Source organism: Daphnia pulex, chromosome 8, assembly GCF_021134715.1.
Source record: "Daphnia pulex isolate KAP4 chromosome 8, ASM2113471v1".
In the NCBI taxonomy this organism is placed as follows: Eukaryota; Metazoa; Arthropoda; class Branchiopoda; order Diplostraca; family Daphniidae; genus Daphnia; species Daphnia pulex.
In genome coordinates, this window is record NC_060024.1 from 4,672,568 (window position 1) to 4,692,129 (window position 19,562).

The 19,562-nt window shown below is 40.5% G+C and overlaps 3 protein-coding genes across 4 annotated transcripts; 2 read left to right on the plus strand and 1 right to left on the minus strand.

Annotated features, from left to right (window-relative positions):
• Window positions 1-6,671: 6,671 nt before the first annotated feature.
• On the minus strand, window positions 6,672-7,550 carry LOC124199707. Its single transcript, XM_046595624.1, has 2 exons — window positions 7,040-7,550; window positions 6,672-6,973 (listed from the first exon to the last, which is right to left on the minus strand). Exons 1-2 carry the CDS (start codon window positions 7,185-7,187, stop codon window positions 6,741-6,743), a joined length of 381 nt encoding a protein of 126 aa, XP_046451580.1. The 5' UTR covers window positions 7,188-7,550; the 3' UTR covers window positions 6,672-6,740.
• Window positions 7,454-14,195, plus strand: LOC124199706. Its single transcript, XM_046595623.1, has 8 exons — window positions 7,454-7,691; window positions 7,764-7,921; window positions 11,844-12,238; window positions 12,310-12,777; window positions 12,841-13,011; window positions 13,078-13,204; window positions 13,276-13,379; window positions 13,460-14,195. Exons 2-8 carry the CDS (start codon window positions 7,813-7,815, stop codon window positions 13,778-13,780), a joined length of 1,695 nt encoding a protein of 564 aa, XP_046451579.1. The 5' UTR covers window positions 7,454-7,691; window positions 7,764-7,812; the 3' UTR covers window positions 13,781-14,195.
• A 2,438-nt stretch (window positions 14,196-16,633) lies between these two features.
• Window positions 16,634-18,012, plus strand: LOC124200328 (probable methyltransferase-like protein 24). Of its 2 annotated transcripts, XM_046596530.1 has the most exons (3): window positions 16,645-16,728; window positions 16,857-17,265; window positions 17,339-18,012. In XM_046596530.1, exons 2-3 carry the CDS (start codon window positions 16,875-16,877, stop codon window positions 17,878-17,880), a joined length of 933 nt encoding a protein of 310 aa, XP_046452486.1. In that variant the 5' UTR covers window positions 16,645-16,728; window positions 16,857-16,874; the 3' UTR covers window positions 17,881-18,012. The 2 variants fall into 2 exon arrangements, with proteins under 2 accessions (XP_046452485.1, XP_046452486.1); XM_046596529.1 differs by having other exon boundaries at window positions 16,634-17,265.
• Window positions 18,013-19,562: the final 1,550 nt, after the last annotated feature.

A 19,562-nucleotide genomic window follows, 5' to 3' on the forward strand; every position in this document is an offset into this window, starting at 1 on the left:
TAGTGAATAAGATTCCCCAAAAGTTTCGAGTCGACGTCTGCGGAACCCAAAATCTCAAAGGATCACGATTATTTCCTCCTCCAACATGAAACTCGTGAAATCGGTGTGGTCGTTACGCTTCTGTCGTCATGCAACCATGAGGGTGAACCAGAATAAATATTCAATCGGTACCCATATAGGTAGGCTACTTGAGCGCCTTTTTTTATGTTTATAACGTCGATGACTGGAGGTTCAACAGACTAAATTTATTATTGACGCTATCCTCTTGAACAAAATTCGTCGCGATTAGTTTCCCGTTTAAAACAAGAGAAAAATAGAGCCTTAAAGAACGATTCGACGATCCAAGACGCGCCGTTCCCGTGAAAGAAAAGAAATAAATTCCCGGTCGCGGTGCCCGTGAATATCCCCGATATCAAATTCATGGTATTTCCCTCGTTCAGCACCGCAAAAGCGAAAGGAATTCGATTTAATCGTGTGTCAAATGAAGAATTTCTCTGCTGGACGTAGAAATGATGGACACGCGGATTTGACGTTGGCGTATCCTATCCAATTTTGTTTGGCTGTTTAAACAAAAGAATTAGACAATAAATAACAAGTAATAAATGAAAACACGTGGTATATACATGCCCCATTTTGATTAGCATAAAAGTTGTAGTAAATAACGATCTTTGACTGTTTAACTCAAATTCTTTCATGAAATTAATAAGTAAACAATTTTATTTTAATTTTCCCATTGAATTTGGACGCCAAATCGGCAACGGCGAACTTGGTGCTGTTCAATTCCGTTCTCATTGAGCCCAAAGTTGTTTTTGTTTTTTCTAAATCATTTGAGATTGCTGTTCCATTCCATTTAATTTTTACCAATTTCCGATATTTAAAAAATTAATTTTATTCACTAGGCCTAGTAAGTAAATTCATAATATTTTTTTAAATATCTAAATCTTTACACTCTCGTCCTTTTTTAGGCTACATATTTGTAGCTGGTGTACAAATTCGTCTTTGTACACCTTTTGTACACCTTTTGTATATACTGTAAAGGAAAAAACGATTTGTACGCCTCCTTTACAACTATGCAAATTAGGTTTTTTCGAGTTTTTCACTCTTTTAGCGAAAGGAAGAGACCCAAAAATATTTTTTTCTCTCTTCGTTTTTTCGTTTCTCTCCCATCCCTAACCGCCCTAATCTCAAGTTCTTTCTTGAAAAGCCGCGCGATGGAAATCCATAATGGCGGCTAAAAACGAAAAATGTTTCTAAGTCCCATCACCGAAATTCAAAGATGCTTTTAGATGAACACTCGATAAGTTGTTGGCTTAATATATTGTTAGCAAGCTCTTTAATTCAACAATGATTGCAATCAATAGCAATCTTGAAATTAGAAGTTTCTTTCTCTGCCCTAAGAATTAATTAGTATTATAAGCTTCCCTACTATATATCAATAGCTGGTGGCACAGCGGATAAATATTGGCTTGTAAATCTGAGTTTCCGGGTTCGACTCCCGATAAAAGCAAATATGGTTATGGCAGTCTGTGAAAGAGTCTAAGAAAGCCATGAACTACAGAATGAGAAGGAGGATAATATCAAATGATGAGATTAAATGAAGTAAAAGCAAATAGAGATAAAATAGAGGGAACCCAAAACTTTTTCCTTTCATTCTTGAAAGTGGGGGATGGGTGAGAAAAACGGTGGTCGCGCGAATTTTATAAAACAAAGACGTTATGACCTCGTGCCAGGGTATACAAAAGGTGTACAAAAAAATATGTACACCTTATGTACACCCGGGTGTACAAGCTTGTACCCACTTTCATTTAACACCAAGTATGTACACCCTTTGTACGCCCAAAAAGGACGAGAGTGTAGGTAGTCGGAAAAAGGAACTCGACGCGTGTAAAGTTGCTTGTTGGACGTGTCGAAGATGGCCCGAAGGAAGACGCGGTAGCGCATCGTCTTGTCCAGCTTGCGCGGTTGAGCATGCTGCCCTCAAACTGCAAACTCCTCGCCGCGCGTTGCCCAGCAGCAGGAAAATGTAGGGCAATTTGCGCCGGAGGAACTTAGCCGCCACGTAATAGGGTTGCATCCGCTATTCCAAAAGTTTTGTCGTTCTGGCCTTGAGATTGTCGTGACCCTGATGGCCGCCGCCGGCGTGACTGTTGGCCTGGATCAAATCGCGTCAAATATCGTCAAATATCGTCAAATACCTGGATCAAATCCCATCAAATCTGTCAATAAACTGGTCCGGATGCTGCTTGTGCTCGCTGCGCTTGTCCTCCGGCATGACGACGAGCAGGTATAGTGGCTGATGGGTCATCCGTACTCCTCCGAGGCCTGCGGCAGGATGACCGTGATCTCCTTGCCGTTGACGACGCTGCTGTAAAAGAACGGCTAGACCACGGGCAGCGGGGCCGCGGGGCCGCCGTCTGGGTGGTGCATGACGATGTTGCGGGCCGGCGACAGGTATAGATCGTTCGAGTGGATTACGCTGGAGTCGTGCGGACCGAGATGGGTGCCTGGATGACGTTCCGCTCCGTTCGGAAGAAGACGCTGTCGCTGAACGGACCCGACCCTTTTTCTTATTGGTCCGGGCATAGATCGCCGGAATTCGTAGTTCATGCATGTTTTCCCCCAGCCAGATGAAGACGGCCTTGCCCGTCGAGCACCGACAGCACGTTGCGCTACGTCGCTTCATGCTATTGTCGCGTGGTCAATGACCACGCTATGTGATACGTCTGGTATGTAGTCCAACCGGACGTACTGTATGACTGTGCCGGCCTAGCCGGGTATATAAGCGTAGAGCATCGGACTGATCGGGGCTGTTCCCTGGCCGTCCTTGGCTGTCTAACAGTGACTGTACTAGAATGTAGTATTAGCAATACACTCCTTATCCTTGTATGTTACATGGTGGAGATGCAGGCCTCATAGGGTAAGTCCGTTTTTCTCCATCGTGTTGTAATTTATTCGCAGTGTGTGCCGTGAAATTGCGGTGGTGCGGATTTGTTCCGGCCAAGCTACGATGTGACGGAGAAAACGGCGCCTTGAGTGCGATCCCTGGTAACAAGGGTGAGGAGAACGGAGCGGGGGATAAGTAGAAATTTGGGAGTAGCATTTGTTGTTTGTTGTTGATTGTTGATTTGTTGTTTTGTTATTGTTAGCGCACGGTGAGCAGCGGGTTTCAGACCGCGGGCAAGATCCGGGGTCGCTTGAAAACGCACGTTGAGCGGAAAAAGCGTGAGCCTTTTGTCCGCAAGAAACGGGGTCGTTTGGGTTATAAGCGCACGGTGAGCAGCGAGCTTTTTTGGCCGCGTGCAAGACCTGGGGTCGCTTGAAAAAAACGCACGTTGAGGGAAAAAGCGTGAGCCTTTTGTCCGCGAAACGGGGTCGTTGTAGGAAGCGCACGGTGAGCAGCGAGCTTTTTGGCCGCGTGCAAGACCTGGGGTCGCTTGGAAAAAAACGCACGTTGAGGGAAAAAGCGTGAGCCTTTTGTCCGCGAAACGGGGTCGTTTGGTTTGTAAGCGCACAGTGAGCAGCGGGAAGCGTCAAGCTTCTGGTCGCGGGCAAGACCTGGGGTCGCTTGAGAGCGCACGTTGAGCGGCAAAAGGTGTAAATCTTTTCGGTTTCCGCAAGAAACGGGGTCGTTCACAGTGCACAGTGAGCAGCGGAAAAAGTCAAAGCTTTCGGACGCGGGCAAGATCTGGGGTCACTGAAAACGCACGGTGAGCAACGGGAAGTGTTTCATTTCTCGAAGGTTGCAACATGCCGGGGTCGTTTAGTGTTTTGTTCGTGTTCTTTTTTTTGTGTGTGTGTTTGTTGTGTTGTGGAAAAGTGTGCTGTGTATGGTGTACGGAGACGAAAACAGTGATGGCCGAAGGAGGAAGGCAGTTGGACCGGTGGAAAGAGAGACTTGATCAGCCCCTATGGAACGGGAGATCGACAAGAGAATTGGCGATGGCGAGAGGATCGAAGAGAGCCCGTGGAAGGAGCGGAGAAGAAAGACCAACGGAGAGAGAGCGATTGAAAGAGACCTACGGGAGAAGAGAAGCTGCGAGACCGGCAGAAGGTCGGGAGCCCGACAGCAAGGCGAGCGGCGAGCGACGGCGGAGAGAGCGACGAGTGGCGGAGAGAGAGAGCGACGACGAGAGAGGCGGAGAGAGAGAGCGACGACGAGAGAGGCGGAGAGAGAGAACGACAGAGAGAGAGGCGGAGAGAGTGACGGTGGAGAGAGCGACGAGCGACGGCGGAGAGGGCGACGAGCAGCGGAGAGAGCGACGAGCGGCGGAGAGAGCGACGAGCGGCGGAGAGAGCGACGAGCGGCGGCAAGAGCGACGAGCGGCGGCGAGAGGAGCGAGCGACGGAAGAGACAACGGTGAGAGAGAGCGACGGAGACGACAGAGCGGGATAGAAACAATGAAGCTAGAGAAAGAAGAAGGAACGAGAGCGACAGAGGAAACAGCGACGGAGGAGAGAGCGATGAGTGACAGAGGAGAGAGCGACGAGCGACAGAGGAGAGAGCGACGAGCGACAGAGGAGAGAGCGACAGAGGAGAGAGCGACGAGCGACAGAGGAGAGAGCGACAGAGGAGAGAGCGACAGAGGAAAGAGGAGACAGCGACGGAGGAGAGAACGGAGTGTGATTGAACGGAGAGAAAAGTGACGATGAGAACGGTTGAGTGTTAGACGAAGGACGGAATGCGCCGAAAAATTGTTTTTTCCTGTTGTCACGTTATTTTTTAAAGTTACATATTAGTATTGCTATCGATCGGAGAGACTGACGGGTGACGATCTGGAAGTCGAACTGAGTTCATTGCTTGTGACATTTTGTACGTGATTGATTTTTCAAATGGTTGCAGTATTTTGTGCATTTTTTTTAAGTCGTAGTACTGTTCCGGTTTGGTTTTCTTTGCCATAGAGATGCATTTATTAGTTATTATTGTATGGATTTTGTGGGATAGGAAATTAAGTGTGAATGAATTATTGTTTTTGCTGTCGATGCGTGAATTTTGTTCGTATAGATTTATTTTGTTGTGGATATTTTTGACGATTGCTTTGTTTTGTCCTGACTACTCGGCACGTGCACGTGTGAGATATTTCCTGACGAGTAATTTTTTTTTGCTGATGTGAGTTATTTGATATGTGTTGTATGTTTTTGAATGAATTTTGTCGTTGTGTTGCCGCAGTCGGGGACGACTGCGAGTTAAAGAGGGGGATGTCGCGTGGTCAATGACCACGCTATGTGATACGTCTGGTATGTAGTCCAACCGGACGTACTGTATGACTGTGCCGGCCTAGCCGGGTATATAAGCGTAGAGCATCGGACTGATCGGGGCTGTTCCCTGGCCGTCCTTGGCTGTCTAACAGTGACTGTACTAGAATGTAGTATTAGCAATACACTCCTTATCCTTACACTATTGTCGATCCATGCGCCTTCTTCTGGAACTGAATCAGGTAGCCCACGACTCGTCCGTCGTGGTACTCCATGGCCAGGGCCGGAACGTCCCACTAGCGGATGGCGACCACGTCGGGCGTCTGAAAACGGTACGTGATGGACCCGACGGGGCCCTTTCCGGCGTCGTTACAACCCGGACGGCTTCCTGGCCGAAGCCGATGTGATGTTGCGTGTGTTGCGTCCTGCCAACCGGAATTCGTACTCTTATCCGCGCTCGAGGCCTTCTGTGAGTCGTCGCGGGACCTGCGTTCCGTCGATGCGCATCATCTCGATCATGTTGTTGTCGCTGTCCGGCATGTCCGACGTGTAGCTGAGTGGCTGGCCAGTATTAACAAAACCTTTCACATTCTATTTTTAATGTAGACTAAAAATAACCTTAAAATAGCTTTAATTATTTACCCGCGCGTGTATTGTCGAAGTTCTCACGAAATTGAAATTGGCAACAGTCGTCCATGTATTTCAAGCAATATTTACTCAAAATTGTCTAGGCGGCCTACTTGCTGTTCCCCGCAATTCGAATTCAACAACAAACGCAACCTGGACAAAATGCTATCATTTGTCCAGATTACGTCTCTGGAAAATTCTTCTAAATTCTACACTCTCGTCCTTTTTGGGCGTACAAAGGGTGTACATACTTGGTGTTAAATGAAAGTGGGTACAAGCTTGTACACCCGGGTGTACATAAGGTGTACATATTTTTTTGTACACCTTTTGTATACCCTGGCACGAGGTCATAACGTCTTTGTTTTATAAAATTCGCGCACTCTAAATTTTGAGACCCGTACTACGTAGTACGGGTACGTACTATGTGAGTACTATGAACCTTAGTATTCCTTTCGTAGTAGTGAAAATATTTTTTGTTAGTATGCACTACTACGAAGAGACCATACTATAATTTTCGACCCGTACTATGTAGTATGTGCATGTACGAACCCTCTTCGTACTCCGTTAGTATGTTCATTAAAAAAATACAGTAGTCAGCCACTACGAAGACCCGTACGAGTAAAATGGATTATAACACCCCCTCTTCGCATCCCTTTTGGCCTTCTCGTCCTCCCAACGCACCCTAACATTTAATTTTAAAGAGTATTTTAATACGTCTTAAGTTTTAATTAAACAACTAACTTTATCTATCTTATAAAACCATTCTTTTAAAATAAAAGTGTTCTTTAAGTTTAAATAAAAAACCATGTCTTACTATGACCAAGATTTTATTGATTTGATATGCAGTAGGAACTCATGAACATAATTTACTTCCTAAATATATTGCATGATGAACATACGGGAAAATCAAATAATCTTTTTCAATAGTCGTCGACGTAATAGGTGTGTTTCATCTCTTGAGGGATGAACCTCAGCCAACCAACAGTATTGTCCTGTAAATAGACATAGGCATCTATGGTAAAGGTAGGCCTATTTCCATTCTTCATGGCATCCAAAAAGTCTTGTTCACAAATTAGTTTCTTGCCTTGGTGTGTGAAATCTGAGTACCGGTGAGTGTACTTTTTTGCCATATTCATTTTCCGGTAAAAGTGTACTGTAAATGTAATAGATTTAAGAGTGAGACATGCAATCAATAATAAGAAAATACCATCAAATTTACCTTCTCTCAGCATCCTTTCATAGCAATCGGCTTTCAAGGGAACTCCCTCTTTCATGATTACACCCCCATCCTCAATATGAACTTTTATGTCAGCATAGAAGTCGTAAACTTTATTCGGTTTGCATTCTACTTCTTCGACATAGTCCATTTTTTAAATAATAACAGCGATAGTTCAGGTAAAATGAAACAACACAAAATCTTAAGGATCTTCGAAGCAAGCAAGTGTTTGTGTTACCGGTTCAGTGAATCAGACTAATATCCTTTGAAAGGATATTACTGTTTACCCATACCCGCAGTGCGCAGTGGGATTAGAGAGAATAAGAATGGCAATAAAATTAAAAATTGTAAGGAAATTGAATAATTTTTGTAAAAAGAAATTGCTTTTGTCTTTTCAAAAACAAATTAAAATATAGTCATACTTATTGTTTTAGTTGTTACTCTGAATACTTGAAAATGAAAAATATTTCAAAGGATACTGTTTAGTCCACCTGTCAGCTGATAGGACTTAGAAACTCAGAATATGCTCAGCCAGTCAGCCATTTTTAGAAATTTTCATTATCAGAAATTTGCAAGTATAGGCTGGCTGTCTGCGCAAGTTTAATCTTGTCTAAATTTTCAAATTGTGTTATTCGATTTCTGGAAACTTTGAAAGGTAACAAATAATTATTCTGGCTTTGACTAAAGTGTGCAAGAGCTACCATAAACATACTTTTCGTTTCATCAGATTGCATCCTACTTGATTCTTGCTGACCGCGTGTGTTGGAACGGTTGCCATGTTCGTCGTCGATTCTAAGAGCACTGTTATAAAGTTAACAGTACTGGAACTTGAGACTCATCTCTTGGGGAAAGAGTTCAGTGAGAAAACCACAAATGTGTTAAGAGGTAAATGTTAGTTTTGTCAGCTTCAAGTTTGTCGAACAAGTTCAATCTGCTTTTTACCTTTTTACAACCCATCTTTGAAAAGACATTTGTCGATCAAATTGAAACAACTCTGTATAGGCTTAACAACTCTTAGTGGAAAAATTTTTGTCGAACAAGTTGAAAAATTTTTCTTGAGCTTTCAGAGCTCAACTCAAATGTGTTTAGAGGTAAATGTTAGTTTTGTCAGCTTCAAGTTTGTCGAACAAGTTCAATCTGCTTTTTACCTTTTTACAACCCATCTTTGAAAAGACATTTGTCGATCAAATTGAAACAACTCTGTATAGGCTTAACAACTCTTAGTGGAAAAATTTTTGTCGAACAAGTTGAAAATTTTTTCTTGAGCTTTCAGAGCTCAACTCAAATGTGTTTAGAGGTAAATGTTAGTTTTGTCAGCTTCAAGTTTGTCGAACAAGTTCAATCTGCTTTTTACCTTTTTACAACCCATCTTTGAAAAGACATTTGTCGATCAAATTGAAACAACTCTGTATTGGCTTAACAACTCTTAGTGGAAAAATTTTTGTCGAACAAGTTGAAAAATTTTTCTTGAGCTTTCAGAGCTCAACTCAAATGTGTTTAGAGGTAAATGTTAGTTTTGTCAGCTTCAAGTTTGTCGAACAAGTTCAATCTGCTTTTTACCTTTTTACAACCCATCTTTGAAAAGACATTTGTCGATCAAATTGAAACAACTCTGTATAGGCTTAACAACTCTTAGTGGAAAAATTTTTGTCGAACAAGTTGAAAAATTTTTCTTGAGCTTTCAGAGCTCAACTCAAATGTGTTTAGAGGTAAATGTTAGTTTTGTCAGCTTCAAGTTTGTCGAACAAGTTCAATCTGCTTTTTACCTTTTTACAACCCATCTTTGAAAAGACATTTGTCGATCAAATTGAAACAACTCTGTATAGGCTTAACAACTCTTAGTGGAAAAATTTTTGTCGAACAAGTTGAAAAATTTTTTTTTAGCTTTCAGAGCTCAAATTGGCAAAAAGTGTCAAACAAATCCAAGTAAAAATAAGGTTTGTCTACCTTAGTGATCCCAGTTCCTCTTGACTTGCACTTTACTTGACTTGACTTGCACCTTCAGTAAACTTAAAATACCACAATAGGCAATGTCCAACTCAGTTTTGAAAAAAAAACCTCCGAACAAGTCCAAATCAACACCCTCTTCAAGGAAGAATTTTGAATGTTTCATTTGTAAGGTAGTAGTTCCTGGTCCTTACCTCAAACTTGTTATACATTTCAAACATGTGCATTACATGAAGACAAGTAAACGTGTAAGTAACCCATTAATATGTGGACAGAACTCTTGCTCAGCTCAGTTAATGAGTTTCAGATCGTTTCGACATCATTTATTGGAGTGTGAATATTTTCAAGGAGATAATGTTACCTCGCAAACAGCTGTTCCACAAATTGAAAGTTTGACAGAAAATGAAAGTATTGATGGCAGTGTAGATGTAGATTTTGATGTTGCAGAAAAACCAAAGGTGTGTGAGAAGCAAGTACAGGTAGCTAAGTTGTTTCTCAATCTTCGAACAAAATTCAATGTTACGAATAGTGCATTGAACTTCGTTTCGGCAGAAATGACAAAAATCCTTGCTGAGGCCGCCAAAAGTCCCCTTTCACTAATAGAAGACGCATTTACAAACTTGAATTCACAGACGAGCAGGAGTGCTTTTTACATAAAAAATTTTGGTTACAAATCACCCAAGCAGTTACTGTCGATACAGCAACGCCGCTGGGCAAATCGTTTTCAAAGAAACACCCTAAGAAAACGAATTGTTCCTCGATTTTTTCACTACATCTCAATTAAAGGAACACTATCTTTGCTTTTCGCTATTCCTAAATTTAGAGCTTTGTATTTTGGAGAGCAACCAAGCACTGACGGTAGAATGCGTGGCCACATAGACAGTAATCACTACAAATCACACGAGTTATTTAAAGAGTGTCCAAGAGCACTGAGAATTCAAATTTTCAATGACGATCTGGAAGTTTGTAATCCTTGTGGTTCAAAGACCAAATTTCATCAACTTGCAATGTTTTGTTTTTCCATTTTAAACTTACCACCTTATCTAATGTCTCAACTTGCCCATATCCATCCTTTTGCCGTCTGTAAAACTCTAGATGTTGTTGAGGACAATTTCGGATTTGTTCTTCGAGAATTCATGAAAGAGTTGGAAGAGCTAGAGTCTGAGGAAGGGATGCTTCTTGATATTCCAGATCTGCCTAATTTTCGCATTCGAGGTACCCTTGTTTCCGTTTCTGCCGACACTAAGGGGGCTCACGAAATTGGTGGCTTTATGAGTCCGTCGGCAAATAAGTTTTGTCGTCTTTGCCTAATACATCGATCAGAAATCAATTTTAAAAGTAATGTCGACCAGCTCGTTTTGAGAGACCGGAATAACTACGACCAAGCTGTGGTAGCTTCAAATGAAAGAGTTTGTGATATATCTCAGTCAGGAATAAAATATGCAAGTCTCCTTAATGCAAGCAGATATTTTCATTTTTCAGAAAATTTAAATTTTGATGCAATGCACGACTTTCTTGAAGGCGTTTGCCCATTTTCAATTAAACTTGTTTTACACGCATTGGCAACAATTTATCCTGAATACGGTGTAGATGCAGATTTCCTAAATCAAAGAATTGAGAATTTCCAGTACAGCTTTTATGATCTTTCAAACAAACCATCGGCCAAGTTTACTGACGATAATATTAAAGCAAGGGGCAATTATTCGACGAAACAAAGTGCTGGGCAAAATTTTTGTCTTATAAACATTTTTGCTCTTTTGGTGGGTGACAAAATTCCGGAGGGCAACATCCATTTTGCGATCATACTAACTTTGCGCCACATTATGGATATCATATTTTCCCCTGTAGTAACACAAGAGCATACCGTCGTTCTCGAAGTTTTGATTATGCGTTACTTTGAAGAATTTCGTAAAGCGTTCCCAAGTGTCCAAGGCATTAACAAGCTCCATCACATGGTTCATTATCCCCAGATCATTCGCTCACAAGGCCCTCCTGTAAGGTATTGGTGTATGCGCTATGAAGCGTATCACAATATTGCCAAAAGACTAGCCCAAGTAAATTTCAATTTCAAAAATATTACTTTGTCTGTTGCAAACCACTTACAGTTATTTAAATGCTCCTCAATGCTATCTGAGGAGTTATTTGAACCAAAAACCAAATTCGGCCCCTTAAAAACAGTTTTGTTTGGTGAACTGATTGATGTCGACATTGAAAACGACGTTTTTCGGCAACATTCCTTTGTAAATGTAACGAATTGGCTGAAGGTTAAAGGCTGGGAATATCGAGAAAATTCAGTGGTTGTTCTCCGAAATTCTCATCAGACAGAAAATGCTCTCCCTGAATTTGGCATCATTCAAAAGATTATAGTAGAGGGCGATGACGTTTTTTCTTTGCTAATAACTTTCCTTAACACGATTTGTTTCTGTGAACATTATCACTCGTTTATAGTTGCTTTAACTACCCTTAAGAATGTGATTTCAATTAATAATCTGGCTGAATGTGAACCGTTGTGGATAGTAAAAAACTTTGACCCCTTTTCAGATGAGTCTTTTGTGTCGCCCCGCCACTTAGTTTAACAAAAATCAAATTAATATTCAGTGGTTTTATAGAAAGCATCTCGGAAATGCTTTTCATGGTTTCGTATTATTTAATTTCCTTTCCATTTCAAATCAAAAATTTCCCCATAATTTCAACTATCCACACAACTTCAAAAAAATGCAATATTTAGCGAATGGAGATCGCACACTTTTGATCATTTGTTTCATTACACAGAAAATTGAAAGCGCGTGAACTCGATTCGCTGTATACAGTATTTTTTTGAGATACAGTATACAGTTAATGAAAATTCTTTTTCTTTCAGAGAACGATATTGACGGAGACGTTTTGTTGACGCTTGAAGAAAATCAACTACAGAGTCTTGGCATTTCACTTGGACAAAGAGTAAAACTCGTTCGATACATCAAGAGTCTGTCAATGGGTACCAGCCATTCGACAGTAATGGACCCAACCATTTTGCACCATTTTGAGTCCCCTTCCTCTGGTACAGTAACACCCGAATCACAGTTGTGGGAGAGTCATCTTCAAACAAGTTTGAACGATCAATTGGTGGACAACAATCATCAAATGGAGGATCTTCTTGGTAGTTCTACCTCACGTGATCCATTGCCTTTTTCTTTTGAGAAATTCAGCGAACCCGTTCCAACTGCAAGTGATTCAAATTTGCAGAACCATGTGCCTCCAAAAGTTTGTGAAAAGGTATATGGTTTTTTGTTAAGTTTTTATCCATAATCTGAAAATGTAACTTTTTTTAAAATTCCTACCCACAGAATTTGACGTTTGATGTAAAAGAAATTTTGAATGCCCATGAAGAAGGTAAAAAAATCGTTGAGAAATATCAAGCTGACGTTGCGATGCCTGTTACTGAGGTGGACCGAAACACTATTATTAATATTGCATTGGGCCACGTTATTCGTACAATTGGTAATTACTACCCAGAAGCGTCAACCAAACAAAAATTGGCTGCTGCTATTGTAGCTGCTTTTCCTCAGATGGGGTTAATTCGAGATGGCCTACCTGCTTATACGTATATTTACAACAGCGCAACTGGTAATGCTTACATTGATCAACACTTAAAGCGGATGAGAAAAGCTGCGTTGACTCCCGATCAACGAAAGAGGAAATCTGTGGAAAAACCAAAAGACGATGCAAGGAAAGGTAAAGGGAAATCTTTGAAGAAGTCAAGTCCAGCAGAGCAGCCTCTATCAGATGAGTATGTCGCTGAATGTAAATCAAAGGTAGGCCACTCTTTAATTGAAATCGATGTTCGAAAACATTAAATATTTTTACTTTTTATCAAGGTTGCTTGGTTGCAAAATTGCGGTGTTTTTTTGGAAAACAAATCGAAGATAATGGAGTATATGGATGAGACGTACGAGTACAGGAGATACCAAATTGCAAATATCCTACTCACTCCAACTGCAATTGTTACCGAATTCCCGAGATTTTTAGATGTGGATTTCGGAAGACTGGTATAATTAGCTAGAGACATTTTAAATAATATTTGAACATTTTCTAACAGTTGTTTAAATGCGTAGATTATAGCCGATTATGTTCATCAGTATCCTAAAACATCTGACATCGGAACCTTTATGTCGAAGTATGGAAACAGATTAATCCGTCTAGCTCTTTATAACAATATGGAAATTCAAGAATCAACAGATGGTAACACCTATCAACCAACACTTTTCGCTGTCTATATTTATGTTCTTAAATATTTTCTTTTATGTCAACAGCATTTTTAAAGGTACTGGTGGTGTGTGTAAAATTGATGCCAAGAATTCAACAAGCCAAAAGTCAACTGAACACAACTCTGCAACAACTCGTAATTTTTCTCAAGGTAATTGTCTACTGTATTTTGAGTTACTTTTTTCCCTCGTTGTTTTCCATCATCTAACTGAAACCCTTTTTATCTTATAGGAAAACACTAATTTGGAGGAATTCGTAAAAAACAAGCCTAAGCACTTGAAACAACCATTCCTTGTTTGTCTAGGAACTTTAATTGCTCCAAAGCAATTTTTTCTCGTCGTTGACTTCTATGTAATTGATTGTGGAAGTGAATGCTCTAATGCATTCAACGTTCTTTTCTCAAGTTTCTTTGCCTTTAATACCGAGTATCCTAAACCCGTTTTGATGGAGTTTTACCAATTTTTTGAATATGCAGTTTACGGAATTGTGCCTAGTTGTAGCTGCAATATTGGCGCTTTTGTAAGCAAATTAGAGTGTTTGCCCCTTACTTAATTTGTATTCATTCACATGCAATGCTCCCAATATTCAAGGACTCAGGAATGTACCGTTTTTTAAGCTTAACTTTTTCGCTTAACGCCTTCAATAAATGCGGTTTAAATGATCTTGTTTGTTTGGTTATTATTCAGTATTAATATGAATGCGTTATGGTAATTCAGTATGGGTGTGGGTCACAAGAAAGAGGGGTTTCGAAGAAAGAATAAAAGTGGGTGGGGCATATAATCCTGTATGACTACGAAGAGTTAGTATGTGTAGTACGAAGGATTAGTATGTGTCGTACGATGAATTAGTAGCCCTGCGTACGAATGCCTTTTCGTAGCCCACATACGAGTTAGTACCATCTTAGTATGATTTCCCAAAAGACTACTAGAAAAAGGGTCTTAGTACCCCCTTCGTAGCCTCTCAAAAATTTAGAGTGCGCGACCACCGTTTTTCTCACCCATCCCCCACTTTCAAGAATGAACGGAAAAAGTTTTGGGTTCCCTCTATTTTATCTCTATTTGCTTTTACTTCATTTAATCTCATCATTTGATATTATCCTCCTTCTCATTCTGTAGTTCATGGCTTTCTTAGACTCTTTCACAGACTGCCATAACCATATTTGCTTTTATCGGGAGTCGAACCCGGAAACTCAGATTTACAAGCCAATATTTATCCGCTGTGCCACCAGCTATTGATATACAGTAGGGAAGCTTATAATACTAATTAATTCTTAGGGCAGAGAAAGAAACTTCTAATTTCAAGATTGCTATTGATTGCAATCATTGTTGAATTAAAGAGCTTGCTAACAATATATTAAGCCAACAACTTATCGAGTGTTCATCTAAAAGCATCTTTGAATTTCGGTGATGGGACTTAGAAACATTTTTCGTTTTTAGCCGCCATTATGGATTTCCATCGCGCGGCTTTTCAAGAAAGAACTTGAGATTAGGGCGGTTAGGGATGGGAGAGAAACGAAAAAACGAAGAGAGAAAAAAATATTTTTGGGTCTCTTCCTTTCGCTAAAAGAGTGAAAAACTCGAAAAAACCTAATTTGCATAGTTGTAAAGGAGGCGTACAAATCGTTTTTTCCTTTACAGTATATACAAAAGGTGTACAAAAGGTGTACAAAGACGAATTTGTACACCAGCTACAAATATGTAGCCTAAAAAAGGACGAGAGTGTAGGTCAAGATTTAGTTCCTATCGTCTAGGGCCGATTACACCCAACACGCACCGGCCCATTCCTACATCGACACCCGCCAGTTAAAAACCAAAGGAGTTGGCCCCTCATCACCAACGACACGCTCTACATCAACGAATATTTCTGGTGAAAGGATTAGGCCTACTATCAAGTCGAATTCACTTTGAAGGACAGGAGTCGTCACGCCTTTTGTGACTTGTGTTAAAAACTAGACGAAAAGAGTGACCGGATATCTTACCCGGATCTGGCAGGGGAATGCGATGGTAACAACTAACAAATGCAACCCATTTGATCCAACTTGGATAGAATAATTAAACGGTCGTTATTCAATGGAAAACTATTCGCAGGAGCAGCTCAGTTAATAGAGAAATATCAAATAAAATCTCTTTACTGGGTCTCAACAAAGAAAGAGACACAATTGAAAACTTTAAGTCTGCATAGAAGACGTGTAAAATTCCAGTCATTGGCTCAGTCATTAAAAGGACAGCGTGTAATAGTTAAAAGCTCGTATTACTTCGATCTCAACAATGGAAACAAAAGCCGTTTGCTGGACATTCCAAAGTTGATGTGACGGCATAAATCTTGTTTGCTATTGAATAATTACGTGTCTGTTGTTGTCGTGCGTGCAATATTCATGGGATCAAGATCAATGCACATGTCGTTCTAAAAAAAGTGTCGACTCTCAGTTATCGGTTTTCCCTGTCAAAGAAATGAGAACTGACAACAGCTGGTGATGACTAACCAAAACCAATAATTAGAATTCTGTCTGCGGCGGTAAATCTCTCTGTTCTTAATTCCAAGTGTTTTCAAGTGCTGGGTTCAGTTAGAACGCATTGACATTTTAGAAATAATGCCATTGAAGCAATGGAATTGAGAAAAATTAACTTGCCCAATTGATCAATGTTGGGGACCTTGCTTTAAGAAAAATAGTATCCCCTTAGAAGTATTTTTTTTTTCTAGAATCGAGCGGGAAAGCTTTCTTTGACTATATATACTTTCTCCGAGAGAAAAGTGTTGGCCGGTAATGAGTCTTGGCTTTTATATGCGTGTCTTTAAAATTGATTTGATTGATGATCAGATTTTACGACTCAAGATTTTCTTTTTATTGAAATCTTTCTTGCTATTGCGCCAGAGAAAATGCTGAAAGAAAAATATTAAAACTGCAGTTGTCTATAAGCTTGATGGAATGGGTGGCTATTTCGTGAACTTGGGGGGACGGATGTTGTCAATTTCGTGAGAACTGCGACGAAACGGGAAAGCGATGTTTGTCATTGAAAATATATCCATCGTTAATGAGTTGACGTCCAGTAAAATCACTGGAAGGCGAAAAGATGTATACAATTTACCGCCGCAGACAGAATTCTAATTATTGGTTTTGGTTAGTCATCACCAGCTGTTGTCAGTTCTCATTTCTTTGACAGGGAAAACCGATAACTGAGAGTCGACACTTTTTTTAGAACGACATGTGCATCGAACTTGATCCCATGAATATTGCACGCACGAAAATAACAGAAACGTTATTATACAATAGCAGACACGATTTATGCAGTCACATCAACTTTGGAATGTCCAGCAAACGGCTTGTGTTTCCATCGTTGAGATCGAAGTAATACGAGCTTTTAACTATACGCTGTCCTTTTAATCTATACAGTTCTACACGCCTGTACTAGCTCGGGGGTTTGCCTTGAAATAAGCTGTGACGTTTCGCAGTCAGTATCCTAACGCGATCGTCGCAACACTAACGCTCGATCTGCCAACCAGTTAATAATTTTTTTGTCTTACTCTTAATTCCACTAGGCCTACATGGAATATAACAAAAGACCTGGACTATTTCAAATCTAGACGTTGTTTTCGTTTGCTCTCTTTTCTAAACATTATGTCCATTCAGAATAATCAACCGCGGAGAATGTCGAAGACAATCTTGAATACCATTGCTTTGGCACTGCTCCTCTTGGTTTTGTTGATGTGGCTGTCATCTCATCAATCGTCATCTAGTCCCCAGCTGATAACTGCGCCTACTGCTGCCTACAGTCAATTAGTTACAACAACCAGCACTTATTCGACTAGCGCCATCGACGGACACCCGGAAGTTGAATCCATGTCAGCCGAGGAGATTTTCCGCTATTTGCACTGGACCAACAGCACGACATGTCAATTCGCTGTCGATTTCGGTTTCATGATATACGGTGCTGCAGGCCTATTTGCACCGGACGGCCACAAAGCTGTCTGTCTCGACAAATCCATCGCTCCCGTCTACAATAATTGTCTTGTCTACTCGTTTGGCATCAACAATTTGTGTGAGTCAAAACCTACGCACTTTTTTCTATTTCTTGAAATATTTGGCTGACAAGAACTTGAAAATGTCGACAGGGTCGTTCGATGAATCCATGGAAAAGTTCGGATGCCAAGTCTATTCTTTCGATCCATCTATGGGAGTGAAAGATTACAATCGGACTGAGAAAATCCATTTCTACAACATCGGCCTGTCCGGAGTGGATGGATTGCATCCCACTAAAGGATGGAATATGAAAACGGCCTGGTCCATCTATGACATGTTGGCGAATAGTCATGGGTCCTCAACGCTAATCGATTTTCTGAAAATGGACATCGAGTTATCCGAATGGGAAGCTATTCCTCAAATGCTACGAAGCGGTTTCCTTAGCGACAAGGTCAAACAACTGGCTGTCGAGATTCACTTTGATGCAGGCGACTCTTTGGAAACTCTACGGCGATATGTCCGCATCCTGCAAGACCTCGAGGCCATGACTGGAACTGAGCGAGCTGGAAAATTTATTCGATTCAGTTCGCGGCCCAATCCTTGGTGCCAGAAACCAATTTCGATTTTAAACGGGAAAGAGGAATACTTCGCAATGGAATTGGCGTGGTACAACTCAAAGTTCTACTCATTTTAGTATCCAATCAGCAGACATTGGTGCCCCAAATAAAATTGCCCATGGACTTGATTATTTCGTGGATTTGATGTCCATTTCAAGCAAGAACAATGCTTACTATCTATTCCTAAATAAACTGTTCTGCATTTACGGGTTCCTTTGTCAGCTAAGAAAAATGTCTTTTACGATATGAAAAAAAAAACATGACGGGGAAATCGACTGAAGCATTTATAGCCTGTATGGGCGACGGTTGACACAAGGAAAATTTGTCAACGAATCACCGAACAAAAGTCTTTAGATCGAATAACTTTGAAAAATATTTGTCGTTTGATCTGCGATAGATCTGCGCATAGTTTTGGTACCCAAGAAAAGGCACACAGTTGTGGCATGTCGGAAATCTAAAGAAAATAATTCCTCGATTTTTCAGATGTTGATGCAACCAAAATATAAAGCTTACAGTTTGTTTAAGAATTGTACGTGAACGGGAGTATGATGATAATCATTCATTTCATTTGAATTGAATCGAACAGAAGGTAAAAAATTTCAGGAGCTGGTTAAACAAAGGTGGAAATGATTACTAATCCAATGTTGCGATACAATTACGTGATTGCAAACACAAAAAAGAAAACGAACCTTGAAGATTACTTTCTGTTACGTAGGCACAGAGGGCTAATTAACTCTATATTTTCTCAGTCATCTTAAACTCCATTTAAGTGACGAAAATAAAGAAATAAAACTGACTGACCTTGAGACCAGGATGTTCGTCCTTCCAATGATGTGTAATTTCTAATACTGAGGCAGAAGTCAACTGGAACCAAAGAGAAAAAAAAATAATTTTTAAAATTAAACAAACGATCTCAAAATACAAAATTTATAGTATAGATGTTATACCAATGAAAAAGTAGTAGACATGCCAAAAAATCGTGCGCAGTTTACGCCGATGCGCACCACAGCGGCGGATAGCATAACTAAACTTTTTATTACGCTTGACACTTAGCGTACTTCAAGATCCTTTGTTCGACAAGCAGTCGGTTCTCGTCTCGTCTCTTGAAGTACGCTAAGTGTCAAGCGTAATAAAAAGTTTAGTTATGCTATCTGCCGCTGTGGTGCGCATCGGCGTAAACTGCGCACGATTTTTTGGCATCTACTACTTTTTCATTGGTATAACATCTATAGGCAGGCCGCAGGGGGCTAAAGTCTAATTATAAATCAGGTGATAGGCTACGTCTATCACGTCAGTCAACCTTGTGCATTCAATTTGTGGGCTTATTTATCCATTGACGGCTGATGCTATTCTTTATTTTTTTTAACGGAATAGTAAAAAATAACGAAAAATAAAGAACACAATAATTAAAACTAGATTGAGACAGAGCGTAACTAAATTGAACGAACGTGGAAAATTTGCGTTCCCGTTTCAAAAGCGAATTCCTGACACTATTTTCTGTAAAAAAAAATCAAAAGAAAAGAATTGATTTGAAATGTTTACCATTTCATTTTGTGTCACGAAAATCTGCAGCCTGCAGTAGGGCCTACTCGCCTTGCACATTCTTGGAAGCACATTTTTGAAATAGTTAGCACTACAGCAGGTGGCACTAGCAGACGATCTTTTCATCCCTTGGGGGGGCCAGTGGAGGTTGGGATTCAAAAAAGCAAAAGGTGATAGCCATCTAGCGATAGAAGCGCCTAACTGTGGGTTTTTACTT

What these genes read in the sequence shown, in the direction of transcription:
- LOC124199707 (XM_046595624.1), bottom strand. Translation starts at nt 7,187, where the DNA reads ATGGACTATGTCGAAGAAGTAGAATGCAAACCGAATAAAGTTTACGAC. An exon ending in TGAAAGGATGCTGAGAGAAG is followed by an intron (nt 6,974 to 7,039) that starts GTAAATTTGATG and finishes TTACATTTACAG; the next exon opens with TACACTTTTACCGGAAAATG.
- LOC124199706 (XM_046595623.1), top strand. Translation starts at nt 7,813, where the DNA reads ATGTTCGTCGTCGATTCTAAGAGCACTGTTATAAAGTTAACAGTACTG. An exon ending in ATGTGGATTTCGGAAGACTG is followed by an intron (nt 13,012 to 13,077) that starts GTATAATTAGCT and finishes TTAAATGCGTAG; the next exon opens with ATTATAGCCGATTATGTTCA. An exon ending in AATTCAAGAATCAACAGATG is followed by an intron (nt 13,205 to 13,275) that starts GTAACACCTATC and finishes TTATGTCAACAG; the next exon opens with CATTTTTAAAGGTACTGGTG.
- LOC124200328 (XM_046596529.1), top strand. Translation starts at nt 16,845, where the DNA reads ATGTCCATTCAGAATAATCAACCGCGGAGAATGTCGAAGACAATCTTG. An exon ending in GTTTGGCATCAACAATTTGT is followed by an intron (nt 17,266 to 17,338) that starts GTGAGTCAAAAC and finishes AAATGTCGACAG; the next exon opens with GGTCGTTCGATGAATCCATG.